Source organism: Danio rerio, chromosome 12 (genome assembly GCF_052040795.2).
Source record: "Danio rerio strain M-AB ecotype USA chromosome 12, GRCz13ab, whole genome shotgun sequence".
Classification (NCBI taxonomy): Eukaryota; Metazoa; Chordata; class Actinopteri; order Cypriniformes; family Danionidae; genus Danio; species Danio rerio.
In genome coordinates this window covers 38,564,209-38,583,898 of record NC_141032.1, presented here as the reverse complement: position 1 = coordinate 38,583,898, position 19,690 = coordinate 38,564,209, and the positions used below count along the sequence as shown (strand labels likewise).

The 19,690-nt window shown below is 36.7% G+C and overlaps 1 protein-coding gene across 8 annotated transcripts in view; it reads right to left on the bottom strand.

Moving 5' to 3' along the window:
• Positions 1-255: 255 nt before the first annotated feature.
• The window catches only part of btbd17a (BTB domain containing 17a), a 59,268-nt gene continuing 39,833 nt past the window's right edge, over positions 256-19,690 (bottom strand). For 7 of the 8 annotated variants that reach the window (XM_087276801.1, XM_087276802.1, XM_087276803.1 and 4 more), the window contains 2 exons: positions 7,178-7,460; positions 256-2,328 (listed from right to left, as the gene is read on the bottom strand). In XM_087276801.1, the coding sequence (XP_087132927.1) occupies positions 1,242-2,328; positions 7,178-7,281 (1,191 nt within the window). In that variant the 5' untranslated portion in view covers positions 7,282-7,460 and the 3' untranslated portion in view covers positions 256-1,241. Of the gene's footprint in view, positions 2,329-7,177; positions 7,461-11,608; positions 11,915-19,690 lie in introns of those variants that run through there. The other variant, XM_087276798.1, reaches the window with a different exon arrangement.

The window sequence follows — 19,690 nt, the reverse complement described above, 5'->3', positions numbered from 1 at the left end:
CAACTTTTGTGAAGCACCAAACATGTTTATGACTGCATTAATGTATTATTCCTTTTTTTAAAAAGTCACATATTGTGCATGTCTATTATCATACACAAATTGTACTAAATCGATCTAAAAAGTTTTCTCTTTGGACCACCAGGTGGCAGTCTTTGTACTTTCATTTCGGGGGTGCAGAGTTGAGATTGCAGGGTGCAGAAGTTTTATTTTTATATATTATTTTTATCCATTTATATATATATATATATATATATATATATATATATATATATATATATATATATATATATATATATATATATATATATATATATATAGTTAAACATATCTTTTCCAATTGTATATAACTACTACTGTAAGAAATTATCAAAATTCGGTACATACTTTCAGTATTTTCTTTGCTTGAACTGACCCGATATAATCCTGTTTATTGACCCTATTCTCCGCCGACGAGTGGGCGCTGCCATTTGAATCTTTTTGGCTCGAGACTTCCGGTCTCATTCACTTCCATTCATTTTTAGACATTAAAAACTGCTCATTACGCTGCTTGATGTTGCAATTTGATATTTTCTTGTTATATTATTCTACTTGGTCTGTATAGTCATGCAAACATTTGTTTGTAGAGAAAGTAGTTTGACCGTTTTCTGCCGTTAATTTCTCCCATAGGCGACTGAATCGGAAGTTCTAAGACAATCGCGAAAACAGGCGCACTTCCGCATTTTAGAATAAGGTCAATATGAAATGAGCCTGCTCCTGACCAGGGTTAAACTAACAGAACTGTTGCTATGACAACAACTCTCAGATCAGTTTAGAAGAACGAAACGATTCCAAATCATGTCAAATCGTCAATAACCAAATCCAGCTAACTGAATAATCCACCTACAAAGAAGGAACCCCTGGTTTATAGTGGAAATTTACATTTAATTCTGATTAAAAGCAATACTCTTATGGTTTGTCTATATCTAAGGTGTACATTGTGGTGTAAATAAATGGGATTTGACTTCTCTTGACTAGTGCCAAATTGCAGAGCTTGTGAAAACGTCCAAATTGCTTTTACCAGATGATGCTGTATTCTCACCACTGGTGTTTTAACATGTTTATACTGTAATTGACAGAAAATATTTACATATTCACCTAAATGCCAATCCCAACAGCATATTTACTACTCAGACATTTCAAACTTTTTTTGTTCCTATCTTCGCTGTAATAATACCGGGGCCTACTGCAGCATGAAAGTTGCATTATTTCTTGGTGGTGATGAGAGTCTGGTAGATTGGCTTTACTATGATGTGCAAGTAAAGCGATCCGTCCACCACATACTCGGATGTTCGTAACTGCAGGTCAGCATCCGCCAGAAAGTCCCCGACCTCCTCTGTGCTTTGGTGGAAACCGAGGATATGCCGCACCACAAGCTTGCCCTTCTGCCTTGTCAAGACGAGCACAGTCTTCTGGAAATTCACACCCGCAAAGTCAGCACTGGAAGTTGCAGGAGTGATGATGATCCTTGGCCGGGCGATGCCACTTCCCCCATCTGGCCGCGGCGGCTGCATTGCCCCCTGTTCAGTATACATGGGCCGCATGCTAAGGGGGAGCCAACGGGGCGAAAACAAGGCATTCCATGTGACACGCTTACTAGAGTCAAACCCACTGGGACCCAATTGAGTCTGGAAACTGGTGCTGCGGTCATCCCGTGCTGGGTTGTTTATGATCCACTGAGCGCCCCACATGGATGAGAGGTAATTGCGGGGCACAAAGAGGCTGCAATTCATGTCGAAAAACTTGGCCAGTTGAAGTGGAGAGGCTGAATGGAATTGGTAGGACATGTAGAGGAGGTCACGGACAGATTCATGGTAGCGCGTCATGATCGGTGACTGGCGTTGCAAACGAAAAAGCTCACGTGGAGGGATCATGGCGTAACGCACTAAACGAAGGGCATTTTCTGCTGTCAGGCTGTCTGGGTTGTTTTGGGTGAGCCATGTTTCAACTGCCTCAAACAATTCCAGTTCATTTTTCAACACTAAATCGGAGCGCTGTAGGAGAGTCATTAACAATTCGATGCTAACCAATGGCCATTCTGGACTCTGAAGCACTGACGACAGATTCCAGGACAGAAATTGAAGGCAGTTGTTTTTCAGTGTCATATCGCCCACTTTTGTGGCGTACTGGTACCAGCCCACCACATGTCCGGTGGGAGAGTCGCTAGCAAGGTTCTGGCTCATGTACTGGGTCAGTCCTTGCTGGAGGCCAGAGATGGCGTATTTGGTGGCCAGACTGTGCAGTGGCGTGGCCTGGTCTAACTGTAAGGAGAGCTCACCGCAGTAGAGATATCTGAAGAACAGAAGAACAGGAGTTTGTTAAACATGTTATCGCACAGGAATTTTACATATGCGACTAGGCAAAGGACGATAACCGGTTTCAAGGTTTACTGCGGTTTACTGCGGTTTGGAAAAGTTCATTCATTCATGTAATTACCTTCTGCTTAGTCTCTGATTGAGATTGAGAGGAATGAACCACCAACTTATTCCAGCATATGTTTTACGCAGCAGATGCCATACCAGGTGCAATCCAGTACTGGGAAACACCCACACACCCTGGCATTCGCACACACACACACACACACACACACACACACACACACACACACACACACACACACACACACACACACACACACACACACACACTCATACACTATGGCCAATTTAGTTCATCCAATTCACCTCTAGCCCATATTTTTGGACTGTGGGGGAAACCGGAGCACTTCGAGGTAACCCACGCCAACACGGGGAGAACATGCAAACTCCACACAAAAATGCCAACTGGCCCAGCTGGAACTCAAACCAGCGACCTTCTTGCTGTGAGGAGACTAACCACTGCTAACCACTGAGCCACTGTGCTGCCGGGTTTGTAAAACTCACAGTTTTAAAATTGCTTAAAATTTTTGTTACACTTTTCCCTATCTAAGATTTTGTCAAACACTATTTTATTTATTTTTTAGGGCTACAGTATTTCCAGCAGCAAAGGCCAATGGCTTATACAACTCCATATATCGTTTATACTCCAGTGGCTTATTACAGTAGGTGAGTTGGGTAAGCTAAATTGCCTGTAGTGTACAGTATGTGTGTATGTCCTGGTCCTCCAAGTTGGGGGTTGGGCATTGGGCTAACAACCCACCTCATAAAAAAAATAGATGTTACAAAACACTGATATGGTGCGGCTAAATATCAACTTCGATATTAATGGCCCTAGGAGTAAATAAATAAGTAAGTATTAAGGTTTACTGTTCCAAAATATTCTTTAAAAATATGTGTTTAATGGGGGGCATTGCTTTTTACCCAGACATTTAAAAGGATAATATTTTAGAGCAATAATCACAATACCGTAAAACCGTGATCTTAAGGTTATCAAATCATCAGAATCTTATACCGGTGTCCTGATATTTTATCCTACCCATCAGATTATGCTACCAACACTGTATTGGATGGTTCTGAGGTTGGGGTTAGGGATTAGGTAGGTTAGGGTGGTGTTACAGCTTCATATCACACTACTTCACATACAATTTGCACTCGTAGCAAAATCTGATGGGTAGCATATTGTATCATCAAAATGTGCAACCTACTATTTGAATGGGAGTCAGGACAATCTGACAAGGTAGGACAACAGAACACTGGCCCATGACTATTTGTGACCCTATTGACCTTATTCTAAAATGCGGAAGAGCGCCTGTTTTCGCGATTGTCTTAGAACTTCCGATTCAGTCGCCTATATAAACTACTTGCTCAACAAACAAATGTTTGCATGACTACACAGACCAAGTAGCATAATATAATAAGAAAATATTAAATTGCAACATCAAGCAGCGTAACGAGCAGTTGTTAACGTCAAAAAATGAATGGAAGTGAATGTGACCGGAAGTCGCGAGACAAAAAGATTCAAATGGCAGCGCCCACTCGTCGGCGGAGAATAAGGTGAATAGGCCACAAAACCAGTCATACGGGGTAGATTCTTTGAAACATGAGCTTTAGAAATCATCTGAAAGTTAAATAAATAAGCTTTTCATTTATTTATTGTTTGTTAGAGGACAATATCTGGCAGAAAAATCTACTGTGAAAATCAGAAATCTGAGGGTTTAAAAAAGCTGAGAAAAACACATTTAAAGCTGTTCTAAATCCACCGCTTCCAATGTTATCACTAGATTGAATGGGCGTTATCAGTGGTTATCAGCTGATAGATATGGGCCAGTAGGGGCCCTTTGCGTCTACTAGTGGCTCAGAAGGCTGTTATCATCCATCCACATTAATCAGCTATACTAATAGAGAAGACTCCAGATCCAGATCTGTTTTTACATTACTGTGTCAGTTGGGTTTAGACGGGGTTGGGGTAGACGTTAATAACATACAATTGATGGGAAATTTAATAAATAATATAAATAATTCTCGTTGTTAATCAGCTATACTAATAGAGAAGACTCCAGATCCAGATCTGTTTTTACATTACTGTGACAGTTGGGTTTAGGGTTGGGGTAGAGGTAGACATTAATAAAATACATTTAATAGGAAATTTTATAAATAAAATAAATAATTCAAGTTAACTTCCTGCCACAGCCATATGTAATCTATAGCTGATTAACCATGTATATGGATGATAACATACTAGTAGGCGCAGAAGGCCCCTACTGGCCTATATCTATCAGCTGATAACCACCGATAACACCCATTTAATCGAGTTATAACACTCGAACCAGCTGTCCAAATCCATGTTTGGCAATGCATTTTAGTAAACAAAAATTATGTTTTGATAGATTTACATAAAAGAAATGGACAAAATATCTTAATAAAACATCATCTTCACCTTATATTCTAATAGCTTGTAGGGAAAATCAATGATTTTGACTCATACAGTATTTCTTTGATGAAACAATCTAAAACTAAAAACAAAGATTAGTAAATACCGTTTTATATTTTTCCAACACAAAAAAGATATTCTTATTATAATAATCTAATACATTAACATAAAACAAAATTTACATGTGGTGGTGTTTGCGGAAGTTTTGAGAATGCTGCAGTACTTTTTTTGGCTGTGGTACAATTCCTTGTTCTGTCATTCCAATTCAAATTATAATTCCTCCTCTTCTGGGGTGTGTGCATTCAATTCACTTTTCATTTCATGAATTGAAAGCAAGCCAATAATGTTGACTACATTGTAATGTATATTTACAGGCTCTCTCAGGTGTGATATCTGTGTACTCTGTGAACCAAACCATGTTGTTACCTGATTAAATAATATGCATTTTTGCTGTTATGAATATATAAACATCTAACAACGAGTGTTGAGTTAGCTTTTTTTCTGTTTTTATTTTTGCATAAAAATTCTTTAATGCTGTCTGCAACATTAATTTGCCCCATTTTCCTTTTAAAAATAACTGATTGTATCTCTGTCGTCTTATCTTTTGGATCACTATAAAGGAAATCAAAGCCCAAACAAAATAAATGCTCTTGTCTCTACATGCTAGCCCTGCTCCATCACTGTAACTTCACCCTGTTTAGCTCTTATCATGATAAAGCTGTTTTATATAAGAGGAGAGAGTCCATTTGTAAATCACTCTGTTATGTTGTCGGGGTTTAACCTGCTGCAGTTCCACTGATGGCCAATAGAGAGTGTGTTACACGTGTGGGATGGGAATGTTCTCAAAAGCTGTCATGTCCAAACATGTTTTAAGGCTCACATGTTGGGAGGGTAAAGAACTACAGGAGTTTTCCCCCCTAAAATGTACTATGTGAGTTTTTTAAAATTCATCATGAACATCCCAATCACCTCACATGCATGCTTTTTTATTTAATTTAAATTAATACAGAATGTTTTAGAACAGAGGGTTATTTTTTTATTTGAAAGTATTTCAAATGTTATTATATAAGACATAAGATAATGTAGTCAGAGCTTATTTTACTTTATTTTAAAGCAATACTTTAATTTCATTTAACTGAAATATAAACCAAATGCACTCAATACTTACATTTATTAAAATTATATTTTAATTTTATAAATCACATATTGAAAGAATGTGCCAAGTACGTTTTTAGTTGTTTTTATAATATTTAATAAAATAAAGTTTGGAAAAAAAGTTTTTTTTATTATTATTATTTGAAATGTATTAAAAAATTTATTAAGACAAATGTGGTCAGAACTTTTTATTTTATTTATTTGCCATTTTAGTTTTATTATTTTTATTTTATTGCATTTTATTTTATTTTATTAAAACACTTATTGAAAGAATGTGCTTAATACATATTTAGTTGTTTTATTAATATTTAAAATTTTTAGAAAAAAAGTATTTTTAAATGTATTAAAATTTTGTTTCATTGAGAAAAAAATGGTAAGAACTTTTTATTTTATTTTATTTTACTATTATTTTATAAATGTTTTATTTTATTTAATTTAAATTCACCCAATACTTAGATTTTATTTAACTGAAACTTAAATAGAACATGCTCAGTGCCTAAATGTATTACATTTTTATTTTATTTTATTTTATTTTATTTTAAAGCAACCTAAACCTAAACAGATCTATAATTTATTGCATTTTATTTGATTGAAACACTTATTAAAAGATTGTGCTAAAGACATTTTTATTTTTGTTCATATTTAATAAAATAAAGTTTAGAAGAATTTTTTTTTTATGTATTTAAATTTTAATTTTTTTAAAACAAATGATAATGTGGTCAGAACTTTTTATTTAATTTTTTATTTAATTTTTTATTATTATTTTATTTTTAAAATAATTTTCCCAATACTTTGATTTTATTTAACTGTAACATAAACAAATCATGCTCAGTGCCTACATTTATACATTTCTTTTTACTGAAGCACTTATTGAAAGAATGTGCTCAGTACATACAGTACATTTTAGTTGTTTTATTAATATGTTTATTAAATTGTATTATTTTATTTAAACTCAAACCTAGAAATGTTCAAATGCGAATGTAATGTAAAACAAAACATGTACTGTCCAATAGAGACAACAGCAACTGAACTATTCCGCATTTGTGTTCCACAAAAAAGCATAATAAATAAATAAAACTGTAAATTAATTTGAAGCAGTCCAAAAAATGACATGCCTTTTCTTTAACCCATATATAAAACAAAATCCAATCATCTTTCCCTTATCAGTGCTTCTCACCTGATGAACTTGTCAAACACAGCAGTGCATTCAGCTGTTTCCTGCAACACAAGTGTGCTGCTGTTGCGCTTTCTCAGCATCTCCTCAAACACTCGGCTCTGCATTGAAAGCACCAGCGTGTGGGCTTGGATCACCTTAACCTCATCTGCATCCACTGTCTCCACACGTAGGGAAATATCACTGTTATTCCCCAGCAAGAGGAGACCCTCCAGCCGAGCCACCAGACCCTGAGAGTGACTGATCACTTCTGCGGAGCCTTCAACCAGTCCTTCTGCTCTTAATCCTGTAAAACAAGGTGAAAACATGCTTTAAATTTGCTGATATTGAGTAATACAATATGTCAGGAATAACTGATGACAGGTTGCTGAACTACTAGAAAATACTGAAGAAATCATTCAGCGTAGTTACATGGAACTGTAATGCGGCCAAGACCTGCCTGGAACTATTTTAGCTTTGTATTTATATGAAAATTATTGCACGCTTTAGGTTTGTCCATCAGCCAATCTGAATCAAGCATTCAACAGCATCATAATATAGAGTCCAAAAATGCACAACACAGGGCGGCAAGGTGGCTCAGTGCTTAGCACTGTCGCCTCACAGCAAGAAGGTTGCTGGTTTAAGTCCAAGCTGGGCCAGTTGGCATTTCTGTGTGGAGTTTGCATGTTCTCCCTGTGTTCGTGTGGGTTTGCTCCGAGTGCTCCGTTTTCCCCCACAGTCTAAAGACATGCGCAGTATGAATGAATGTGTGTAAATGTGAGAGTGCATGGATGTTTCCCAGTACTGGGTTGCAGCTGGAAGGGTATCCACTGCATAAAACATATGCTGGAATAGTTGGTGGTTCATTCCGCTGTGGTCATCCCTAATAAATCAGAGACTAAGCTGAAGGAAAATGAATGAATGGACACAATTATTACGTTTTTGAGGGTACAAATTATGTTTTATGTTCAACACACTCAATGTTGCATGAATGAATGCATTATTGTGGAACCCAGCATTATTTAAATAAGGAATAATGGTAACACTTTAGTGTAAGTGTCATTATTAATATTAACAAGCTTATTACCTGCCTATTATTAAGATATTGGCAGTTATTAGTACTTATTATAATCTGCATGATTTTATTCCACATCTATTCCTACCTACTTTCCAGCAAATTAGGAGTTTATTGAGGCAAAGTCCTAGTTTATGGTTTATTGATATCGAAAAAATTTCCTTAAGAGAAAATGTGGACAGAATAATTAATGGCAGGCTGTTGAATTATTTGTAATTACTGTGTGATAATTCAATGGACTTGAGTAAGATATTCTACTGTACAAAAAACAATTCCGTAAAACTTAGGGTTAAAAAAATGCAAGCTGTGTTTATATACAGTAAAATACAGTAGAAACTTTGACAAAATTTATTGGTAAACTACAACATTAATTAATAGTAATATACACAAGTGTTTTGAAGTACTAATATCTACACCTCTTTGTTACACAGACAGACAACTGAGTGCATCTCGTTTAAATACACTATGGGGTTACTTATTCTGAGGTCCCTACAGACTGTGCAACACCATTGGTGTGATCCAAGACCTGTGAAGAGATGATCCAGAAGTATCCATAATCCTGGACCAGGTCCGTATCCCAATCTTGTTGTGGTCATCATAGAGGAATGGAGATTAGAGATTGTTTCCAAAAAGACCACTGTGACAGACGAATCTCCGCATTGATCCTGTGGGCCAGCCTGACCTCCCGCCAGTGCCCTACTCACACGTGCAGCTTCTCCTCGATAGACATCCAGTGTCTCCAGCCTCCAGCACCTAGACTGCATCTTCACACAGGAAGTTTGGCCAGAAGAATAATGGTCGTTCTCAACAGAGCCTGGTTTCTCTCGAGGTGTTTTTTTCCTTTCACTTCGTCAATTGGTTAAGTTTTTTTCCATGCCCTGGCTAGCTTGGATCGGGACTTGTGGAGCTGGGCATCATTGGATTTGCTCTACAGTTTTTGAACTTTCAGCAGTGAAATTTAAACCACTTTGAACTGAACTAAACTGAACTCTGAAATCTGGACTTTACTAGCACTATGTTAAGCTGCTTTGACAATCTATATTGTGAAAAGGGCTATATAAATACACATGAATTGAATTAAATTGAATATTAACAATTAAAATATTGGCAGTTTAGGCGATGCAGTGGTGCAGTAGGTAGTGCTGTCACCTCACAGCAAGAAGGTCGCTGGTTTGAACCTTGGCTGGGTCAGTTGGCGTTTCTGTGTGGAGTTTGCATGTTCTCCTTGCGCTCGTGTGGGTTTCCTCCGGGTGCTCCGGTTTCCCCAACAGTCCAAAGACATGCGGTACAGGTGAATTGGGTAAGCTAAATTGTCTAGCTAAAAAGTACAGTACATACAGTAAAACAGATTGTCTGCTTGCCCAGAAGGGAACAAGTTTATTAAAACTGAATGTGTCTGTCAAGTCAATCTGCACTGTCATGATCATCCAACTTCCGTTGAGCCTTTTCTTGAAAACTGGACTGGGTGTCGTTGCATAGTTCCAGGAAATGCCATCATTGTGCTTGCATTCGCTTGCTTTGGTGTTGTGTGTGCGTGTGAACCAACCGTTTATAGTGCCCTGGTTTCCTATTACTAGTTACCACTTAAAGCATGGCCATTATGATTCATAAAACAGGTCCATAGCGAAATACCACATAATGACAGAAATCAAAGGAAAAGCATAATGATGATTAATATGTTCATCAGACTAAAACAATATAATTGTCTTTTACACAATTAAGTCAATCATTGACTTTGATAGAAAACATAATAGTGGACATTATTTTTTTTATGCTAGAACACGCTGTTGGGTTTTAAGTATTAAGGAAGTCCATCTTCATATAAAAATGCACAGTTCAACATTGTTTGCAAGATCACCATATTGCCAATGCACATACCCGTCAACCCTCTTATTTTTTTCCCAGGATTCTCCCCTATTTTACAATTCTATCCCATAAAGGTATTTTCCCGTATTTCTCCCGTATTTTTAATGTTTCTCTGAAGGGTGGCTTTTATTTTATTTTATACACTTTGAAATAAATATAAAAACAGCGGGATTCCCTTCCTTTCTATTACAGGCACCATCAACCCTCCTATACAATCCTTAAAACAGTCCGTTTATGTAGCAGTGCGTGACTGTCAGACGTGCTCCATAATGATAAATGGACTCTGTTTTCCCAAACGGTTATTTACACGCCATTTGAAGCAGAACAAAAGTGGACATGCTGGGTTTTGGGTGCGTGTTTGAACAGACATATACACACAAAATATATATATTAATATTAATAATAATATTTATATAAAAACATGTCAATCTTTTCTTTATCCACAACACATTTTTTCTTAAATGAGCATAAACAGTTAGGAAAGCAGTCGAATGCTTTCATTGTGGATCTGTGCAGGTTTCAGGTGATCAAATAACACCTCTGTAATTGAATGTGATCAAGCAAAAAATCTAAAGAAGAGATTCATTCGCTGCTCTTTAATCAGAATGTTTAAATTATACAGTGAAGAAAAGCTTAATAAGATTTAATAACTTGATTTTTTTCTTTATGATAGCTAGTCATTTTAATAGGCTAAACTTTAATTTATTTGAAGCTTTTTCTAAAACATGCTATTTATTCTATCATTTGTAAAGAATAATAATAAAGACATTATTTACAATCAAACAGATAATAATTTGAGAGTAATTTGAGAAATTAATATTATTTTTTTTCCTAATGTTGACAGGTATGCCTATGCACACTGACATAGAGATATGTGTAACATTGTTAACCTATGTATAAAACTGGAGGAACTGATGGTTTTAGAATCTTTTTTTCCCTTTTCCTTTCTGTCTTTTTTTGTATTGCTTTAAAGTCAAAATAAAAATATAATATTCACAGAAGAAGATATGTTGAAGAATGTTGGAAACTATAGGCATTGGCATCCAATCTAGAAAAAAATAGAATGGAAGTCAATAGCTACAAAATTTCAGCCTTCTTCAAAGTATCTCCTTTTGTGTTCAGAAACTCAAACTGGCTTGGAAAAAGTGGAGAGTCAATAAAACGGTGACTGAATTTTCCTCATACATTTTCTGTTGTTGTTTTGAACACAAAAGAAGATATGTTGAAGAATGTTGGAAACTATAGGCATTGGCATCCAATCTAGAAAAAAATAGAATGGAAGTCAATAGCTACTAATTTACAGCATTCTTCAAAATATCACCTTTTGTGTTCAAAAACTCAAGCTGGCTTGGAAAAAGTGGACAGTCAATAAAACTGTGACTGAATTTTTCTTTCTGGGTGAATTATCTCTTTAAAACCAGTCTCTTAACATGCACATTTTGAATTTATAGACTTCTTTAAAGATTTATTTTACCGCCTGGAGAAAAAAAAAAGTACAAAAAGAGTCATCTTACCTCCTCGAACAGGTCGCAAAAGAGACCCGGCGACCAACATCGAGAAGAACAGGTAAACGAAGACAAGCTCATTCCTCCTAACACGAGCCATCTTTTCTCCTCCAATGTGTATTTCTTTCTCTCTTTCCTGACTCTATTCTATATTTCTATTCTATTTTTATCTCTTCTCAACCTTCTACTCTTCCTTAATTTGATCGTCTTTCTTCAGTTTCCACCTCCTCCTCCTCTTCAGTGGATAATGGATGGTCTGTTGGCTCCCTGTATGTGGCATATAGACTATGGCGCATAACTAGTATGTAGGTTACTGGTTGTTTTGGGTTAGTTCCTCCCTCACAATATCCTATCGATCAGTGGAACCTATGGGGGGTGGGGAGTTCGTTTTGGTGGGCAGGAACGGCAGTTGCCATGACGACGGCTTTGATTTTGACTTTTCTCTTTTTCAATGTTGTATGACACAGATCCAGAGGAGGCCTCAGCTGTTCGGGCAGAGCGAGCGTGGAATTATAATCAGGAGTTGTAATTGTAACGGAGGATTGCAGGTGTGTTTATGCAAATGTGTCTACATGCATAATTGAATGTAGCCTCTTTCACTGATACTGTATCCTACAGTGAAAATGACTCTCTTTGCAAGTTATAAGTTGCAACAGTAACAGTGTTAGAGCATTCATTTTAGCAGTACTAACGTATTTCACTCATACTAAACATTCAGAATTAGAGAATAATTTATGTACGTTTGATTTATTTCAGTAATAATCTAATTGTTGCTCAAAGTTTAATGGAATTTTAGTTGTGGTTATAGCAAACAAGTTTATTAATCAACAAATTAACCAAGTTACTTCAGCAAACACACTCTATTTTGAAGAAAACAGTGATCAGAATTGTGGAACAGCAAAGATTGTGTCAAGAAAAAAGGTTACTTCCGTCATCTCTGAAGTTAATAACCATTAAAAATCTCTAGTCTTTCAATTGACTGCACTAGTCACCAGCATGGGCAAACTCTTTCCTGGAGGGCCAGTGTCCTGCAGAGTTGAGCTCCAACCCTAATCCAATCTGCCTGTACCCAGCAGGCACAAGATGTCAACGTGACATCAGATCGACGTTGTACCCCAACGTTGTGGGATGTTGCATTTTTTTTGGAATTGAAAATTGGGTTGATGTCAGAACCCATCAGGCTGCATCCATTAATGTCCAACGTTGCTCACTATCCAACACAACCTAAAAACAACAATATATCAACATCTAATGATGTTACAGCTTGACGTTGTATGGCTGTTACCAATATGACGTCTATCAGACGTTGGATCTTAGTTGACATACCTGACAAGCAAGGCCAAATTCCAATTCTACCCCTTGGTCATTCCCCTTACCCCACCCCTCGAGCCTAAATGTCAGTATTTGATGTCAGTATCTGATTTCAAATTTTGGTTTAAGATGGCTCAACGTTGGATTTTGGTCACTTTCTAACACAACCTAAAATCAACAAAATATCAACAACCTTTCATGTCAGTATTGGACATCAAAATAACATTATCCTTAGATGCTGGCTACCTAAATTTAACCTAATATTAACATTGTTTGGTGTTGGAGCAAAACTGCAGGACACCGGCCCTCCAGGACCAAGTTTACCCATCCCTGCAGCACATCACCAGTCTCTCTCATACTGGTATGCTGTGAGTTGATCAGATCTTCTTCAGTCTTTTCTACAGTTCACTGGGGGCAGGGGGCAGTTCAATACGGGAGACTCCCGGGACAAACGGGAGTGTGGCAGGTATGATATACAGTTGAAGTCAGAATTAATTGCCCCCCTGAATTATTAGCCCCCTATTTATTTTTTCCCCAATTTCTGTTTAACGGAGAGCAGATTTTTTTTAAAAACACATTTCTAATCATAATAACTTTATTAACTTTATTACTGATTTATTTTATTTTTGCCATGATGACAGAAAATAATATTGAACAAGATATTTTTCAAGACACTTCTATACAGCTTAAAGTTATATTTAAAGGCTTAACTAGGTTAATTAGGTTAACTGTGCAGGTTAGGGTAATTAGGCAAGTTATTGTATAACGATGGTTTGTTCAGACTATTGAAAAAAAATACTGCTTAAAGGGGCTAATAATTTTGTCCTTAAAATGGTGTTTAAAAAATTAATAACTGCTTTTATTCTAGCCGAAATAAAACAAACAAGACTTTCTCCAGAAGAAAAAATATCATCAGACATACTGTGAAAATTTCCTTGCTTTGATAAACATCATTTGGAAAATATTTAAAAAAGAGAAAAAAAAATCAAAGGGGGGCTAATAATTCTGACTTCAATTGTATATGGATTTTTTTTTAAATTAATATGACAATTTAACTGAAAGGCCTAAAAAGATCAAATAATAAATAGAACTTTTAAAAAACTACCCAAATGATAAATCACATGCTCTAACGATCAAATAGTAAATAAAATGCATTCTCAAATGAGAAATCAAACCTTCAAACTATAACTCAAATGGAGGAATCAGTTTCTGGTTTACACACACACACACACACACAGCTGAAAACTCATGATGGGCTGATTACTAACTATAAAGAAACCTTATTCTCAGTCCTGTTTACCATTATTCTTGTTTTACATCCTGTCCTGTGTTAAATTCTGTGTCTAATAAATGTTACATTTGTCTTTTTTTTATTGAACTATACTTGTTTGTTCTGATAATGTATTATTTATTAGTACCAATTTCCAAAAGAGTTTTTTCTTTACTCAACTTTAGATATTTTAGGTCAGTGCAACTGATGTTTTCAAAAGTTGAGTAAACAAAAAAACAAACAAACAAACAAAAAACAAAATGAAATAAGGATTTTTTTTTTGTTCGCTCAACTTCAAGCATTGCGGTGCAGTAGGTAGTGCTGTCGCCCCACAGCAAGAAGGTCGCTGGGTCGATCCTCGCCTCAGTTGGCATTTCTTTGTGGAGTTTGCATGTTCTCCCTACATTTGTGTGGGTTTCCTCCGGGTGCTCCGGTTTCCCACACAGTCCAAAGACGTGGTACAGGTGGATTGGGTATGCTAAATTGTCCGTAGTGTATGAGTGCGTGTGTAAATGTGTGTGTGGATGTTTCCCAGAGATGGGTTGCAGCTGGAAGGGCATCCGCTGCGTAAAAATGTGCTGGATAAGTTGGCGGTTCATTCCGCTGTGGCAACCCTGGATTAATATAAGGACTAAGCCGACAAAAAAATGAATGAATGTACATCAAGCATTCCAGTCCTGCAGACAAAAAATGTTGAGTTGGCACAACTTAAAAAGTTTTGTTACAGAAGAGTTCACCTCTCCAGAAGACTAATAATCTTATGTTAACCCAACTAAATGTTTTTTATATAAGTGACAAATAATTTTAGGTCAGTGCAGCTAATGTTTTCAAAAGGGAACAACAAAAAGCAAAAGCAAAAAAAAGGATCATGTTTGTTTGTTTGTTTGTTTGTATGTTTGTTTGTTTGTTTGTTTTTGTACTGGCTTACCTTTTTTACAGTGCAGCTTTCTTCAAAATATCTTTTTTTGTGTGTTTAACAGAATAAATAAAGTCAAACAGGTTTGAAACAAGTGAAGAATGAGTAAATGATGAATTAAATAAATTTGGGTGAAATTTGGGTGAACTATTCCTTTCAGTTTTTATTCTGTGCTTCATAAAATAACTCAAGACATCTACTTAAAACTGCTCTTTACTTCTTTTATGGGATAACTTCAAACAAGACTAAACAGTGAACTCACTTGTAGGCTTCTCTAATTTTGATCTCCACTTGTCCATATGTGTGTTTAATCTTAGGGATCAGTGGTTTGTTCAAGTATGCTCAGTAGTAATAGGCCTGTCTAAACATGACACTCAGAAGTATTTGAGACCCTTGTACATTGTATTTTTCTGTCAAGCGTCGAGCCAGACACGCAGCCAGACCGAACATGTGGATCCTGTTACATGCTGTCCGCACTCAGAATCAAAAGAAGGATTGGAAGTCTATTTCTCCCTCTGTATGTAAGGACATCCAGACGCTGCAGAGTTCTCTAGTTAGAGGTTATGTCACTTGTTTACTGCCAGTCAAAGGAGCTGTGAAAATGTGCTGAGAGAGCCTGAACCTTGGCTGTGTGACAAGGCAACAGATATGAGTGTGTGAGTGTAGGGATGTGCATGCGTGTGCCGTGCATGTGTAAGATGAACATCCAAGTAAAATTTGGGTAAATCATTTACTCGGGAGAAACCCTAGAGCTACTATCAGGCTGATTGTGACCCTGATTGCGATGAATGGATTCCTCTTAGGGCTAGATCATAGAGCATTCGCTTGGGTGAATAATAACAAATTGATTTGATTTTAATTGGGACAACGAAATGCAAAGTTTAACAGACCTGATAAAGAGGACACAAATAATTCAGCGTTAATTAATATAGTTTTGTACATCTTATGTGCACCAAGGCTGCATTTATTTGATCAAAAATACTGTATAAAATTGTAGTTGATTTGTAAAATGTAGTGTTTGTTTATAAAAATGTAGTTTTTTGTAACAGGATTTTCAGAATCCTCACTCCAATCATCAGATCCTTCATAGATCATATTAACATGTTGAATTGAAACCCAAATATCCCTAATACATGCTGTAAATGTAAACAAGAGAAGGGAACTTTATTTCACTGTATGTGGGAGTTTTCTAAAGTCAGTTGTTTTGGGGTTAAAGTACAAATCATTGGTAAAGTAAATCCTCTTGATCCCAGCTTGTGTATATTGCATAATTGTCCATTGAACTTTAATGTGACCAAACATGAAAGATTGCTGTTAATTTTAGGTTTGCTGGAAGCTAAACATGTACAGTGCATCTGGAAAGTAATAATAGCGCTTCACTTTTTCCACATTTTTTTATGTTACAGCCTCATTCCAAAATGGATTAAATTCATTTATTTCATCAAAATTCTACACACAAAACCCCATAATAACAATGTGAAAAAAAGATTTTTTGAAATGGTTGCAAATTTGTTAAAAAATAAAAAACCTGATAAATCACATGTACATAAGTATTCACAGCCTTTGCTCAATACTTTGTTGATGCACCTTTGGCAGCAATTACAGCCTCAGTTATTTTTGAATATGATGCCACAAGCTTGGCACATCTGTCTTCGGGAATTTTTGCCCATTCCTCTTTGCAGTACCTCTCAAGCTCTATCAGGTTGGATGGGAAGCAATGATGTACAGCCATTTTCAGATCTCTCCAGAGATGTTCATTAGGATTTAGGTCTGGGCTCTGGCTGGGCCACTCAAGGACATTCACTGTGTTCTTGTGAAGCCACTCCATTGATATTTTGTTGGTGTGCTTTGGGTCATTGTCCTGCTGCAAGATGAACCATGGCCCCAGTCTGAGGTCTAGCACTCTGAAGCAGGTTTTCATTCAGGATGTCTCTGTACATTGCTGCATTGATTTTTCCCTCAGTCCTGACTAGCCTTCCAGTTCCTGCTGCTAAAAAACATCCCCACAACATGATGCTGCCACCACCAAGCTTTACTGTAGGGATGGTATTAGCCTGGTGATGAGTGGTGCCTGGTTTTCTCCAAACGTAACGCCTGGCATTCACTCCAAAGAGTTCAATTTTCATCAGACCAGAGAATTTTGTTTCTTATGGTCTGAGAGTGCAGACTGAGAGTCTTCAGATGCCTTTTGGCAAATTCCAGGCAGGAAGTGGCTTCCGTCTGGCCACTCTACCATACAGGCCTGATTGGTGGATTGCTGCACAGATGGTTGTCCTTTTGTAAGGTTATCCTCTCTCTACAGAAGAACGCTGGAGCTCAGACAAAGTGACCATCTGGTTATTGATCACCTCCCTGACTAAGGCCCTTCTCGTTCCTGGTGGTTCCAAATATCTTCCACTTACAGATGATGAAGGGTGCTGTGCTCATTGGAACTTTCAGAGCAGCAGAAATTTTTCTGTAACCTTCCTAAGCCTTGTGCCTCGAGACAATCCTGTCCCAGAGGTCTACAGACAATTCCTTTGTCCTCATGCTTGGTTTGTGCTTTGACATTCCCTGTCAACCCTGGGACCTTATATAGACAGGTGTAGCCTTTTCAAATCATGTCTAATCAACTGAATTTACCACAGGTGAACTCCAATTAATCTCCTGAAACACCTCAAGAATGATCAATGGAAACAGAATGTACCTGAGCTCAATTTAGAGCTTTACGGCAAAGGCTGTGAATACTTCTGTACATGTGATTTTTCAGCTTTTTTAAAATCTTAAAATCTTTTTTCACATTGTCATTATGGGGTATTGTGTGTAGAATTTTGATGAAATCAGTTAATTTAATCCATTTTGGATTAAATTCAGCGGAAAAGGGCTTCTTGCCTTGCCTTAGAAAAGATAACCTATTTATTGAAAAACAAACTTCATATAATTTGGTCTATTTGAAAAATACCCTATGACTTTTTGCATAATCTAGATCAGAGATGCCCAAAATAGTGTCAGCGAGCCAAAGTTAGCCAATTGAAACCTTTGATTTGGCCCACCATCTCATCTGAGAGGAGAGTGAGAATGATGGAAAGGGTTGAGGCTGATTTATACTTCTGCATCAAATGCACGCATATGCAACGGCGTTGACGCATAGCCCTATGCCGTGGCCGTCGGCGTCGCTGACGTGCACCTCTCAAAAAATGTAACTACACGTCGCAACGACGCATATCGCAAGCTCTGTGATTGGTTGGCTTGGTAGTGCTGACGAGTCTGAGCCGGACCGAGAGCTGCGCAAATGGCGCGAGCCCGATGGAGGGATTGTTTACAAGTGTGGAGTCCCATGAAGGAGCTCCGGATGAAAAGTTTTGTTTTCTGTTTACCTCATAGTTAAAGTTGTCATTTTTTTTAAATGTAAATGCTGTCACTCGACAGATAGAGGACTATGCAGAAGACAACGGCAAGCAAATCAAGGCAAAAACTAGTGTAATTCTATTATAAATGAGAAATGTTCTGTTTTTACTGTTATAAGTTCTTTATAAATGTACAATATACTGTATTAGTTAATACAAAGTCATGTTTCTAATCATTTTAAAATGTTATTAAATAAATTAGGAAATTACCCGTGGCAACTATATTTACCTTCAGTCCACTAGCCTCAATCAAGTTTGTTTTTTGGTCCTTCATAAAAAAAAAGGTTTGGGTGCCCCTGTTCTAGATAATAACTCTTTTCTTGATCTAATGGACATTGAATAAGTATATAGATTACACAAATATGTTATTGCCGCATTATTTAACAGTGGTATTAAAATGTTTTTCTTTTTTCTTTTAAAATGTAATAAGTTATTGTGAATCTATATTATTCTTTCTGTATATATATATATATATATATATATATATATATATATATATATATATATATATATATATATATATATATATATATAGGTTTAACTGAAAAATTAAACCTTTGTCAATTTGTATGACAATGTTTACAAAAAAATTGTAGTAAAAAAAACATGCTGATTTGGAGCTCAAAATGCATTTATTCTTATTATCATTACTCTTGAAATCAGCTTTTCTGCTTAATAAATTTGCGGAAATTATCTTATCATGTCATAGTATCTTTAGCAATTTATATACATATATTCATAAATTTTCCTTTATTTTCCTTTTATTTGCCTTTTCCTTTGCTTTGTCCCTTTATTCATCAGGAGTCGCCACAGCAGAATGAACCGCCAACTATTCCAGCACAGCGGATGCCCTTCCAGCTGCAACCCCGTACTGGTAAACATCCATACACACTGATTCACTCACATACACCACAGCCAATTCACCAACCGTGTGTCTTTGGACTGTGGGGGAAGATGGAGCACCCAGAGAAAACCCACACAAACACAAGGAGAACATGCAAACTCCACACAGACTCGAACCAGCAACCTTCTTGCTGTGCGGAAACAGTGCTAAACACTGAGCCACCATGCTTCCCGTTTATATTTAATAACAGCTACACTACTATGCACTGAATCCTAGATTTATTAAGGAATATGACAAAATAAATATTCACTTTTTTGTTAATATTTCCTGTCCATGAATTTTTTTCTTTTTTGTAAACCATAGC